The sequence below is a fragment of the Labeo rohita genome, chromosome 12, assembly GCF_022985175.1.
Source record: "Labeo rohita strain BAU-BD-2019 chromosome 12, IGBB_LRoh.1.0, whole genome shotgun sequence".
Taxonomy (NCBI): Eukaryota; Metazoa; Chordata; class Actinopteri; order Cypriniformes; family Cyprinidae; genus Labeo; species Labeo rohita.
Window position 1 is genome coordinate 20,104,726 of NC_066880.1, and position 13,755 is coordinate 20,118,480.

The 13,755-nt window shown below is 42.0% G+C and overlaps 1 protein-coding gene across 1 annotated transcript in view; it reads right to left on the bottom strand.

The window, feature by feature from the left end:
- arhgap23b (Rho GTPase activating protein 23b) overlaps positions 1 to 13,755 on the bottom strand; it is a 96,925-nt gene that overhangs the window by 13,202 nt on the left and 69,968 nt on the right. Inside the window, 11 exon segments of the mRNA XM_051123844.1 lie at positions 4,384 to 4,509; positions 9,485 to 9,574; positions 9,670 to 9,743; positions 9,857 to 9,935; positions 10,015 to 10,167; positions 10,416 to 10,528; positions 10,647 to 10,756; positions 10,830 to 10,891; positions 11,260 to 11,580; positions 11,687 to 11,824; positions 12,415 to 12,454. Of these exon segments, the coding sequence (XP_050979801.1) occupies positions 4,384 to 4,509; positions 9,485 to 9,574; positions 9,670 to 9,743; positions 9,857 to 9,935; positions 10,015 to 10,167; positions 10,416 to 10,528; positions 10,647 to 10,756; positions 10,830 to 10,891; positions 11,260 to 11,580; positions 11,687 to 11,824; positions 12,415 to 12,454 (1,306 nt within the window).

The following is a 13,755-nucleotide window of genomic DNA, read 5'->3' on the forward strand; positions in this document are numbered from 1 at the left end:
TGTTTGCAAAGTGGTCCAATAAGCCACAAAACATCTCTCCTAGTATTTTATTTTGGTTTATTTTATTTTAATATATGTTATGTGATATTTCAAAACATACTGAAATACTTTAGCCGTAAATTTCCTCAGAGCGATGGCGGAGCGGTGTTCTTGATCAGCTGAGCGAGCTGTGGAGCTGGGAGTGGAAAATGGTAAACCCGGAGAGGAGCTGGAGCGGAGTGATTATTGAATGCTTGGAGCGCGGAGGGGAAATTGTTGCCGCTCCACTCTGCTTACATACTCTGCTTTTTATTGACTGGCCTGATGAGCCCCGCAAGTCTCAGTCATCTAAGCCCCTATCTCTCAGTCTGGGTTGTTTGGGGAGGCAGTCAACTCTGTGGTTGAGAAGCTTCGATCCGCCAAGTCGCAGTCAGCTGCCCTCAGGCAGTTTATGCCTAGGAGGATGCGGGATTCTTCCAACCCCTCCTCATCCTACCTGTCCAGAGAGCGTTCCTTGCCCAGGAAGGAGACCGCAAGTAGGAGCAGCATCCCGGGGTCTAGGGAGCCCACGGTTGGCCATTGCCCCACCGGCGACCTCGCGGGCGGATTGAGCTTAAGCGGTCTGACAAGCCCACTGCTTCAGCTTCATCGAGTCGCTCCTGAATCTCATGTCAGGAAGAGGAGAGCTTCCCCCACCTTATGAGGCTGGGCCAGACAGTTCAAATGTTTCTGCCCGCCTCTAACATGCTCTCCTCATTCTGTTCTGTCATATCCGCGACCCGGCTCTTTTAGGTGTGCAGCAACCATTCAACCTCACTCTTTTTCAGCATGGGGGTCGGGGAGACGCACCAGGCTTTCTCCCCCTACCAACTGCCCCTTTGTCACCTGCTGCTCATGTGATAGGAGACACAGTTTCTCTCCCACAGCTAGCGGACCCTGTATCAGTTACATGCCAGGCCCTCACACCAGTCCCTGTAGACTCCCTCATCCCGCATAAGGACGCCAAATGCTCTCCTCCGCGATGGATGATGTTTCTCCCTCCTGACCATCTCGGCACCCCAGTCCAGGCACTATCGCAATTCTTTTACGAATGGAATTGTCTGCCAGGGATATCGCCTTGGGTTCTCCGCACAGTTCAGTTCGGTTACACTCTTCATTTCAGCCGCAACCCCCCCCCCCCCCCTGCTTCAACGGGGTTCACCTGACAGTAGTGAGCAGCGCCTCACAGGCTTCTGTGTTACAGCAGGAACTATCTTCCCTCCTTCTCAAAGGGGCAATAGAGGAGGTTCCTCCGGGGTATATAGAACGAGGCTGTTTCAGTTGCTATTTTCTCGTTCCAAAGAGGGGCGGCCTTCTAGACCTTCGTGAAAGGCTCACCAGTTCAAGGTTCTTCCCTTTGGCCTAGCTTTGGCTCCAAGTATGTTTACAAAGTGCATGAATGCTGCTCTGGCCCCATTGAGGCTCCAGGGCATCCGTGTACTCAACTACCTGGACGATTGGCTCATTTTGGCCTACTCCAGGGAGTTAGTGAGCCACCACAGGCATGTCCTCCTCCACCACATTCAGTCTCTTGGCCTCAGACTGAACACAAAGAAGAGTGTTCTCACCCCCTCTCAACAGACTGTGTTCTTGGGGGTTCACTTGAATTCCATTCAGATGCAGGCCCACTTGGCTCCTGCTTGGACTTCCAGTCTCCAGTTTGGCCTGCTTCAAGCTAGGCCATCATGTCTCTGTGGGCACTTGTTGCAGGCTCTTAGGCCTCATGGCCGCAACCTCCCCTGTGGTGCCCCTGGGGCCGCTTATATAGGTTGTTCCTTTGGTTGATGAAACTCCTAGGCATCCGTTCTTTGGGACCAGCCTCTCGCCTAATAATGGTGTCACGCAGTTGCTTTCATGCCCTTTCAATATGGTGGGACCCCCTCTTTCTCAACAGGGGAGTCACCAAATGGTTACGACAGACACATCTCTAACGGGCTGGGGTGCGGTCTCTGCATTTATGCGTGGAGTTCGGCATCCGAGACCAGCACGCCCCCTAGGAGTTCCTTCTTGGGACTTATCAGTCGTCCTGAGGGGCTTAACGGAAGCTCCTTTTGAGTCTTTGGAGTCAGCTCTGGAGCGGATTCTGACTCTTAAGGTTATTATTTTTTGGCACTAACTTCTTTGAAGCGAGTTGGGGACTTGCAAGCTTTCTCTGTCAGCAAAATGTGTATGGACTTCACCCCGGGTCTGGTCAAGGTAACATTACGGCCTAGGCCAGGCTATGTTCCCAAGGTTTTGTCCACATCATTTCGTTCTCATGTGGTCACGCTTCACTCTTTCCATCCTCCTCCTTTTGCTTCAGGTGAGGATGAGAAACTTTACATGCTCTGCCCAGTCCGAGCTTTGAAGTTCTATGTGGACGGTACCAGACATTGGAGAAAATCTCCCCAGCTGTTAGTATGCTTTGGTGCTGGCCGCCATGGGCTTGCCACATCGAAGCAAAGGATTTCCCACTTGGTGAGGGATGCTATTTCGCTGGCATATGAGGTGCGTGGTCTTTCTTCACCTCTCAGTGTTCGGGCACATTCCACCAGGAGTGTGGCTTCCTCTCAAGCTCTTTTTAGAGGTGTCCCCTTTTTTATTTGTGTGGCGGCAGGATGGTCCTCTCCGCGCACATTTATTAGGTTCTATAATTTGGATCTCGACATGGCTCCTGGTTCCCGGGTCCTGTCCGCTTGAACCGCCCATGTATATTATCTGGTTCTTATCGGGCCAGATGCGGCAGCGCTTTAGCTTGGCATGTTTGGTATATTGTTCCCATTGCGTCATAAGCTACACAGCATCAAGTAACCCTATGAAAGAGAATGCCTCGGGTTACTTGCGTAACCCATGTTCTCTGAATAGGGAACGAGATCCTGTGTCTGCTGCCAAGCTCCTCACGGTGCCGACAAGAGGCCTTTTTCGGCAGAGAAATCTGAGGAGCAGATGGCGCATTTGTCAGTATAAGTATAAGGCAGCGTCCGCGCCATCAGCCAATGGATTGGCGTGATTCTATACGGGCTTCAGACAATCACCCAGAGGGCGTTCCTATTGCGTCAAAAGGTACACAGCGTCTCGATCAGAGAACATGGGTTACACAAGTAACCTGAGACGTTTTCATTTAATTTGTCAAATTTTACTATGGAAATTATTCTAAACGGTTACTGTTACTGTTGACAAGAACCAAGAACAAAGCAAAATGCGTGATATGCAATGCTCAGGTGAAATGCTATAACAATACTACAAATCTGTGGAAGCATTTGACATCACACATAAGGCGTCATGATTTCCGCAATGAATGAATGGCAGAGGTGCAGACGCACTGTTTTGTTTACTACACAAATAGTAAAGCGTGGAGGACGCTCAAGCTGTTTTCAGATATGAACACACAAATATCATCTCCAGCAGTCATCATATCACATAGGCTACACAGCAGCTGCAAGTTCTTCACAGCAACCCGTCAAAATAAAAGTTTGGTTTAACGTGAAGAAACTGTCAGAAATATAGAAATATATTACTATTTACCAGTCTTAAGACTCAATGTAACAACAGTGCTGCTGCAGCTTCTACTACTACTACTTTTTAATATTGACAGTAAACCTCTGTTGTGCAGCACTTTCTTTGCCCTCACATGTTTTTTACAGAGACTGAAAATGAGGATATATAAATGGCAGCGACTATTTGCACTAAGTAAAAATAATATATTTTCTTAATGATAGATGCTATTTACACTAAGTGCAAATATCAATGGATTCTAGTTACTGAAAATAGTTAGTGAAAATAGCAGTATTTTCCTAGCAATATGAGATTTACACTAAGTGCAAATAGCTATAGATTATATTTACACTATGTTAAAATAGTAGGATATTCTGCTATTTATACTACTTGTTGCAAATAGTGGCACCTTGTTTTTGTAGTACATTATAAAAACTATAATTTTATTTCAAATTATTAAAAAGACACCACCTTACTGGGACAATAAGGCCTTCCCTACACCTACCCTAACCCTACCCAATAATTTATTTTCAGCTTTTCGATTATTTCCTTAATTTTTATTGAAAACAATTGCCCTTCCAACGTGCTATGAGATTTAAAAAGGGAGAAAAAAAGTTCAGTAAAAGGTGGATTTGAAACTAGGTCGATTGCGTCAAAACAGCTACAGCACTCACTTTATCATCTACACCACTGGAGCTGTTGTTAGACTGTCGTCTTTTGTAGTGTTGACTAGCCATCAAACATTGGTGAGCGGAATTAGTGTAAATGGCCATTTTTTTTTTTTTAAATCTGAAACTGCATTTCATGACTGCTTTAAAAACGCAACAGTCTTAACTGCCCTTTTTGTATCTTTAGGAGACAGAAGAGAAAAGCAGATTTAAAAGGACATACATGCAAAATAAGAGTCTCTGTGATCTTGTAGCGGTCTGGCATGTGAGTGACCATGTTAATCATGTTGTCTTCTGAGGTCCGCACCAGTGTGGGGCCAAATACCAGGGCTAGATTTCTAGGCTCCATCTGTAGAGTAAAGAGAGTCAATTTTAGTCAGTTTGGGGTCAGTAAGTATTTTTACATTGATCAAAAGTGGAAGTAATGACATTAACATTGATACAAAAGATTTATATTTCATATAAATGCTGGAATAAATGTATCACAGTTTCCATAAATATATTAAGCAGCACAACTGTTTTCCACAGTGATTAAAATAATAATAATAATAATAATAATAAATTATTAATAATAAATTATATATATATTAGGGGTGTAATGTACACAGATGTCCCGGTCTGCAAATTAATGTCATATATAGGCTATAAAATCTGCAGTACATATATACATACAAGGAATAAATACTTTAAATATTTAATTTAGTTAACTAATAGACAAGGGAAAAAACTGTGCGACACTTAGCGTAGCCTATATTTGCTGAGTTTCAGTTTAGTTTTGTGACAGAAAGGAAACTCAAATGGCAGAAAGCCATTCTGTTTTTTGTTTAAGTTGATTTTGCTGGTATGAGGAAAGTTGAAGTAATCACGCCGGCACACACAAACACAAAACCTATCAGTTCCAGGCTTCTAGCATTGCTAACTTGACAGTGTAGTTGGTACTTTATCAAAATAAAACACAATGAACCAAACATCAGCGCGCCCGCCTCACTGTGTCACCCTTAGAACGTGACTGAAGTACAAAGTCTATAATTTACATAATAAATAATAGTTTAGCATTTGGATGCATCGCAAACATGGAAATATTATGGAATATTTGGATTTGTGCCGACTGAGAGAAGTAGGATACAAGAGTACACTTTCACTGGAAAGTAGCTAAACCCTGCTTGAAAAGTCGCTAAATGACGTCACACTAGTTAGCATATTCATGACGTCAAGGCATCATATTGTCTTGCCTCTCTGTGCTCACATATGCATTTTAAGGAAAGGAAAGGAAAGCAAGGAAAGGACGTGACATGTGGCCAAGTATGGTGACCCATACTCGGAATTTCCAAGTGCATATTTTTTCATTGGGTATGTTTATCTACGGCTGAGAGGAGAACGATCACATGAGCTCTACCGTCTTCTTTCCTACTGGCTGTCGCTCCCGAAAGTCGCTCTTCATTTGCATAAAGTTGAGGGATTCTGAACTTTGTCATTGGACACGCCCTATTCCGGTCGCCAACGGTCACTGTAGCTCGCTGTCGCTCTTGTCGCCGGAAATCGCCAGCTCTCCATTGAAATGAATGGGATTGTGTTGCTTTGTCGCTGCCTGTTGCTTGTAGTGTGAACGGGGCTTAAGGTTTGTCCAAGAAGTCGCTAGATTTGTCGCTAGGTGCTTTTTTGGAAAAAAGTCGCTAAATCTAGCAGCCAAGTCGCTGAATTGGCAACACTGTTATCAAGTGCGCAACTCCTGGCATTCGCTGTTCTTCTGCGGGCGATTATCAAACAAACATAGTCAGTGTTGCCAACTTCTTTCAATGGAAAGTAGCTAAACCCCGCTTGAAAAGTCGCCAAATGTCGCTACATGACGTCATGCGCTAATTAGCATATTTATGACGTCAGTGCGTTGGACTGTCTTGCCTCTCTGGGCTCACATACTGAATTTTAATGCATCCAAATATATCATAGATATATTTCATAGATATATTGGTATGTTTTACTGTTTCTGCTGTCAGACAACGGTATGAATATAAAATATTGGCTGAAATGCGGCCCATTAAGACTATATTACCAGCTCTCCAAGACGAAGATATTAATCTATACTAAAATCCTGATCTGCATAATCACGACATTCTCTAATGAAATCAAATACACATACGATTAAGACAATGGCTGTGCTGTGATTTCGGCTTTACACTTGCATGTAAAATATTTAGAAGCAACAGAATATCTTTTTTTTTTAACTGAAACCGCTATTCTTCTGCCGCTCGCTGAACAGGGCAGACGCAGCTAGAGAGAGAGAGAGGTGTGCGCGCACAGGGAAAGCAGTACCGGAGAGCCTCAAAAACTAAACAAGGTTTGTCCAAGAAGTCGCTAGATTTGTCGCTAGGCGCTTTTTTGGAAAAAAAAGGGGGTCTGAAAAGTCGCTAAATCTAACGACAAAGTCGCTAAGTTGGCAACACTGAACAGAGTTGCATTACGGTGGGTGCCCCCTTCTGGATTGAGGGTGAATTGCCTGTATTCATTGTAAGGCCTCATGCACTGAACCGTGACGGTTCGGTACGAATACATGTATTGTTACACCCCTATATATATATATATATATATATATATATATATTCTGTCTTAATAATGGATTCTGGCAGGTATGCAGTACAACTGTTTAATGCACAGGTAGTTCCAAGTCAGTTTAATTACCGTTTGTTTGTATGTGAGTGATGGTTGTTGGTTAGTGTGCATCAATTAAAGCAGCACATTAATATAGAACGTGATTAAACTGACCTGGAACTACCTGTGCATTAAACGATTTTACTGCATACCTGCCAGCCAATCAGAATCCAGTATTGAGACAAGTTTTTTTTTAAACACCAAATTAGCATATTAGAATGATTTCTTAAGGGTTATAAGACACTAAAGACAGGAGTAATGTCTACTGAAAATTAATCTTGCCATCACAGGAATCATTAACATAAAAAACCCAACAGAAATTAGTTATTTTAATAATAGTCCAACAAAAAAAACAGTTATTTTAAATTGTAATAATATTCCACAATCCTGTCCTGTATTTTTTGATCAAATTAATGCAGCCTTGCTGAGCAAAGGAGACTTCTTTCAAAAACATTAAAAACATTGTACCAAACTCAACATTTTGAACAGTGGTGTATGTATACTGCTGAACGTAAGTCTATTAAAGGAGAAGTTTGCTTCCAGAACAAAAATGTACTGATAATTTACTCACCCCCTTGTCATCCAGAATGTTTGTGTCTTTCTTTCTTCAGTCGAAAAGAAATTATGTTTCTTGAGCAAAAAAATTCAGGAATTATCTCCATATAATGGACTTCAGTGGTGGCCCTAAGTTTGAACTTCCAAAACACAGTTTAAATGCAGCACACTACAGGATTTATTGCCTGATTTTGCCCTGATTTTCCCCTCCCGAGAATCGGAGCAAAAATCTTGTCAAGCACCTTGATCGGTCCCGATGTTCGGCACGGATTATCTGGTAATGTGAGACGTTCACAGATCGAATCTTGCACCTCCTGATCTGCTCTCACACAAATCGGGGGCCGCCCTGATCATATAAAACATGTTTGATATTCAGGATTTATGATTACATCAGTACTTTCACAACAGCCAATGCACAACTGCAAAACAGCTGCTGTACGGTCCATTGGATAGTGGAGATGGAGGAAACTGCTTCTTATGTTTTTGTAGTAACTTTCTCTACTGCACACAGAGAATGATTTGACTGAAAATTTATCAGAAGAGATAAAAATAACTTACACCATGCCATATGTCTAGGCTAATATAAAATAACAAATAACTTAGGCTGCATAAAGTTTAAACACTGTGGAACCAAATAAGAAATATAGAACATTTATTAGCAAAACAAGTAAGAAAGAAATTACACAAAGTTTAAATAAAGTAAAAATCTGCAAACACTGTAGAACCAAATAAATAAGAAACAAATGTTCAAAAAACTTCCAAAATCAACACAGATAAACGGCAAAAGTCAACAGGTTTTTCAAAATGAAAAACATTGCCAAACAGGAGCTTTTGCATTTCGTTTCCAAACTAAATCTTCCACCATTGTCTTGTCTGTTTCACCTGAACACACTCTTTTTAGTCTTTGTACAGCAGTCATTGTTAATTCTAAATGTATTTTAATGTAGAATATATGTTACATAAATATATGAAATATAGAACATATGGACTAAAAAAACAGTGCTGCTGGCTCGTCTGCCAGTGGGTGCCCCCCCCATGAATAAAAGTGAAACTCCGCCTATGCATAAAGCTGCTAGCATGCTAACTAACATTTGTAAACATTAGTTGCTGAAATGACGATCTGTTGCGTAAGATCACGTGAGGCACTCCCTCCTTATGTGTTCGCTGCAACCAGATTTCATAATCGGTTAGGATTTTAAAAATCCTGTAGTGTAAGCCCGGTTTAAGTCTGTTTTTTTCCTGTTCAATACGGTCAAGACAGTTAGGGTATGTCGAAAAACTCCCGTCTTGTTTTCTTCCCTAACTTCAAAATCGCCCTACACTGCTGCAGAAGTACTGTGTCAGTATTTTAAAAAGTGAACATGCAAACAAGAACAAACGGCCTTTACAAAAAAAAAATGGTTAAACTGCGATGTAGGACGATTTTGATGTTGAAATTAAAAAACGAGACGGGACTTTTTCGACATCGAAACCGGTCCTGGAAGCACCCCTGCCCTGCACATTTTGTATGTCTCCCTCTTCTGACACACTCAATTCACGTTGTGCAGTTTCTAATAACGAGCCGATGAGTTGAATCAGGTGTGTTAGATGAGAGAGACATACAAAATGTGCAGGGCAGGGGTGCTTCCAGGACCGGTTTGAAAACCACTGCCCTAACTGTATTGACCTGGATTACACAGACTATGCAAGCGCATAGCAGAGACGAAACAAGACAAGCATTTGAGGTTAAAAATGTATATAAATTGTATATAATTGTATGTATATAATTTGTTTAGAAAATTACTGATCGTTTCGCTAGGTAAGACCCTTCTTACTCGGCTGGAATCATTAATAGCCCCTTTGAAGCTGCATTTTGGAAGTTCAAATTGTGGGCACCAATGAAGTCCACTATATGGAGAAAATTCCTGTTTTCCTCAAGAAACATAATTTCTTATTAACTGAAGAAAGAAAGACAAGAACATCTTGGATGACAAAGGGGTGAGTAAATTATCTGTAAATTTTTGTTCTAGAAGTGGACTTCTCCTTTAAGTCTATCTTATTAAGTCTACAGCGGTAAACGTTACAGTAGTTGAAGAAACACTCATTTAATGTGATTGTCCAAGTATGTCTAGTACAGCATGAACCTTATTCTTCTCTGAATGGTCTGCAACTGTTTTCAGGTGACCGATTAAAAACTTTAGTGTGTAGTAGTAATGATCCGGCAGGTCATGTATCTAAAAGAGCAACATAAAGGACAGCACAAAACTTTGGTTAGCAACACAAATACAGATTTGCTGAAAATGAATTATTAACTGACACAAGTACATACAAGTTTCTTTATGGACTTCAAGCGGTCCCCTGCATCCTCTAAACGGTTAGCGTCAATGAAGTCATTATATTTATCTGCAAGTAGAGGGCAGCAGTGAGCTGTGTTTTGGATGGAACACCCACTCACTCTGACACCCATGCAAAAGCTTTGTGTGAATGAATTTAAAAGGAAGTTGAGCTGAATATACCATCTGTGAAAAGAGGCTCTGGAAGTTTCCTGAAGAAGGACTTCAGAAGACTGCTGATGACATTCAAGTCTCGCCATTTCTGTAAACAAACAATGTGATTACTGTTCTTTTTTATACCTGCAGTTTCGCTGTCTGTCTTTGTCATGCTCCCTCCTCACCTCCTCAGTAGTGTCTATATCCATGCCCTTGTTGAGCTGATCCTGAAGTGAAGACACCACTGCATTGTTCCCTGGCACTCTGTAGATGCCAGTATATTCCAAACCCATCTCCTCCACCAAATGACAACAAGTCTCTACAATCTGTGGGACAAACTACATACAAGCACATAATAAAAGATAACAATATTATTCCTTTATTTTTGTCTCAATAGCACTTTTTATAGTTACCAATACATTACCTTTACATTTTATTTTACAGCATAATGTAGGGAAAGGGGATAAGGACACATTGCATGCCAGACTCAAAACTAAATCACCTAAATCAAATGTGTCAAGCCCTTAAGTCAATTCCCATTATGCAGTTAATAAAATCTTAGCACTGGTTCACAAAGCTTACTGACCTTATTGTTGGCAGCAGGCGGACAGTCTTCCAACCTTACCCCAAAAGCTTTTGGACCCATTTTCTTTCCCTTTTTCGTTATGTTAATGCCCCATGAAGCCTTAGTACTCTCATCTGTTGATGTTGGAGAAAGAGAAGATACAGAGATCTGAAAGATGCAAATATAAATCAGAGTGGATAAAAGTGTGGGGCTATAGTGCCTGGCCTGTTTGTCATAGTTCAGAGAGTTCACCTTTTCCTGGGGCTCGGTTTACTCCTGATATGTTTTCAGTTTTAGAGAGGAGGAAAGGTGGCATCATCCGATGGATCCTTGGAGAAGTATCTGGCTTGTTGCCTGTTGGACTGCAAAATGGAAAAGATAAGACTACAATGCTCACCATTCTAGAAATGCAATCAAATATGCAACAGAAATCACCTCTGTTTCCTATAGTCATTCAGCTTCTTATTGATGAGAGCCTGTCTGGAAAAGCCCAGTTCCTGTTCAAAAGCAAAGATGAGGTGTCAAATATTTTAGTGTAAATTTACAGTACATTCCTGGCTACTTTCATAGCAATTTTTCCAGTCATAGTTCTACAGTTTATTTTAAGCAAATTAAGTTTACTGTGACTTCACTGTGAACAGCAGCAGAAAATCTCTGTGATGTAGATTATCTGTGTCTGCATTATAGTTATCTCTTGTATAGTTGCATATTAACACTACTCACGGTATTGGCACTTAGGTTGGTTTCCTAGCATGTACAGTGGCATGAATAAATTATGTGGCTGCAAAACTTTTTTTATGCCTTTTTGTTACTATTATCTGATTGTTTTCTAATATCTATTCTTCTGATTTTTTTCTCAACAAACCTCATTGTCAGTCTTGCTGTTGTCTCTGATGACTCTGATCCAGCTCAGCATGTCATCCCTGTCCTCCGCCTGAAGCAGGTACTCACAGAAGTCCTGCGTTGTCAGCCGCAAGGTGTGTTTACGCTTTGTCTCGCTGTATGCAATGTCAATTAAGCAACCTCGAATGCTGATTGGGTGCTCGTCCTCCACGTGTCTGTTAGCATGAACTACTGCCCCAGCTGCATGAAGCACTGCCTCCCGCTTATCCTTGTAGAGGAAAAGCGAATGGGTGCGAAGCACAGAGAAGACTCGTTTCCAAGGCCGCATACCTCCGCCCACTTTCTAAATATGATACATAAACACAGATTTCTCGGGATAGGCCACAGACGTACTATCTAAAAAGTAAACTGCACGACTAATTATACAGATTTATGAACTACTGTCAAACCTTTCCCTTATTAGTGAGAATCTGTTTATAGTGCAGCCAGCCTTCTTTCTTGATGTCAGTGAGAGTGATGTTCCCCAGTTCAGAGGTGGAGTGACGTTTACAGCGAGCTTCCTCTGCTGCTCGAAGATTCTCTAGAGACTGTTAAAAACATGTCACTATTGAACAGACTTTTGAACTGGAAGTGACGCAGTCATTATTTAAACTGATTTCCAGCTGCCATCTTGCAGTTATACCACAGTGTGTGACATCACAGGGTTGGTTTGCTCCATTGGCCAGTAAAGTAATCCTACGTCACACCATGTTATAATACTGCGTTCACGCCATATCGTAATTACCATAATTTCGAGATGACAACATGTCACGTTCTACTCGGAGCTGTTCACGTCCTCAGACTCGGAATTATGCTTCTCTATGGCAACACTATCAATGCCTAAACAGAGCCTATGTTGGTCAGGTGGTACAGCAGTGTGGTACAAGTCGTAGCTCTCAGAAGACTCTCAGCTCACAAGTTGTAATTACGAGTTCTACGAGGACGTGAACGCTTTTTACAAGTTGGAATCTCGTGATTATGGGAATTCTGATATGGCGTGAATGCACCTTAATTATATATATATATATATATATATACATATATATTAATTAAATGTAATGTAAACTTGACTGACTGCTTCACTTCCACTTTAATCAAGATTTACTGTAATTAAAGTTGGATAGAAGGAAGAACTCACGCCATCTGTGAAAAAACTTTTGACACGTTTTGGTAGTCTCCTGTACAAAAAAAGAGAGAGAGAGAGAGAGAGAGAGAGAGAGAGGAAAATTAACTGACAAACCTTAATGTTGGAAATGGGGCAAAATATCCTTGAACTGAATTATACCCAAATGAATCTTAATCGAATCAAAATTGTTGTGTTAAAACACATTACAAAACTTTATTCAGTAATTTGCATTTTAAATAAATGGAGTTAATAAGTTACACAACAAGGCCACACCTCAACCAATCAGCTCGTTCCCTGTCAACTATTTATGCAAGACCGGCCTTCTCTGAACCGTTTGTCTCAGTTTCTCGTTGGACTCATTCACCATGGACGCCGAGCTGCAGATCAACCCCTCCGACTCAGATGATGAACTTTTTGGAAACAAGTTTCCTCCACCCAAAAAATCTTCTCAACAATCCTCACATAGCCAGTCCTCATGCAGCCAATCTTCACATCGACTGCGTTCTGCTGTCAAAATTCCTAAGCCCCACTAGCATTATCGTACAAGTTCATTATCTGAGACTTCTCCAACCCTGACTCTCCGCCGCAAACGAGAACAACGGTCCGTGATCGTCATCGATCTCACAGGCACAAACCACTCTCCTTACCAACAGAGTCAACATCCATCCACCGCCAGTCCTCGTCAACGCACTAACGGCAAGTCTCCCAGACTAGAGAGTAACATCAAGCAATGGACCATGGCTCGCCTTCAGGGGATAAAGGCATCAATTTTAGCCGCTACGATAATAAATCACGACTATTCCAACTTTACACAGCATCTATCAACACTCCTCTAAATGTAAACACAGAACCCTCTACTCTTCTGGCATTCCCACGGAACCCGCCCATCGTCACTCCTGACATAACCACACAGCCTCGTCAACAGCCTCAGCAAGCAGCATCCACACCACCTAGTGGCGATCAAACGCAAAAGCCTCCAACTCTGGCTCCTTCCACCTCCAACTTCCAACTCTTCCGGTACCATCTCGGAATCCTCCCATCGTCTCTTGTCACGTCACAATCTTATGCAGCAAACTCCGGAAACATTCCTGTCAGTGGATCTTTCCAACCCCTATCTTCTGCTCTTCCAACTAATCTATCCTTTTTCCCCTCCCTTACCTACCCCAACCCCTCCCCTTCCCAATACCCCCATTTCACGCCAATTAACAGCAGCCCATATACCCTGGCCACAGCGATACCTCCTGCTCGGCCAGCCTCATCAGTTCTTCGGCCTTTTCCCGTCTCCTGGAACTCCTGCCCCCACAACCCAACTGCTTTGCCTGAATGACTACTAATATCGGCACATCAATTAAG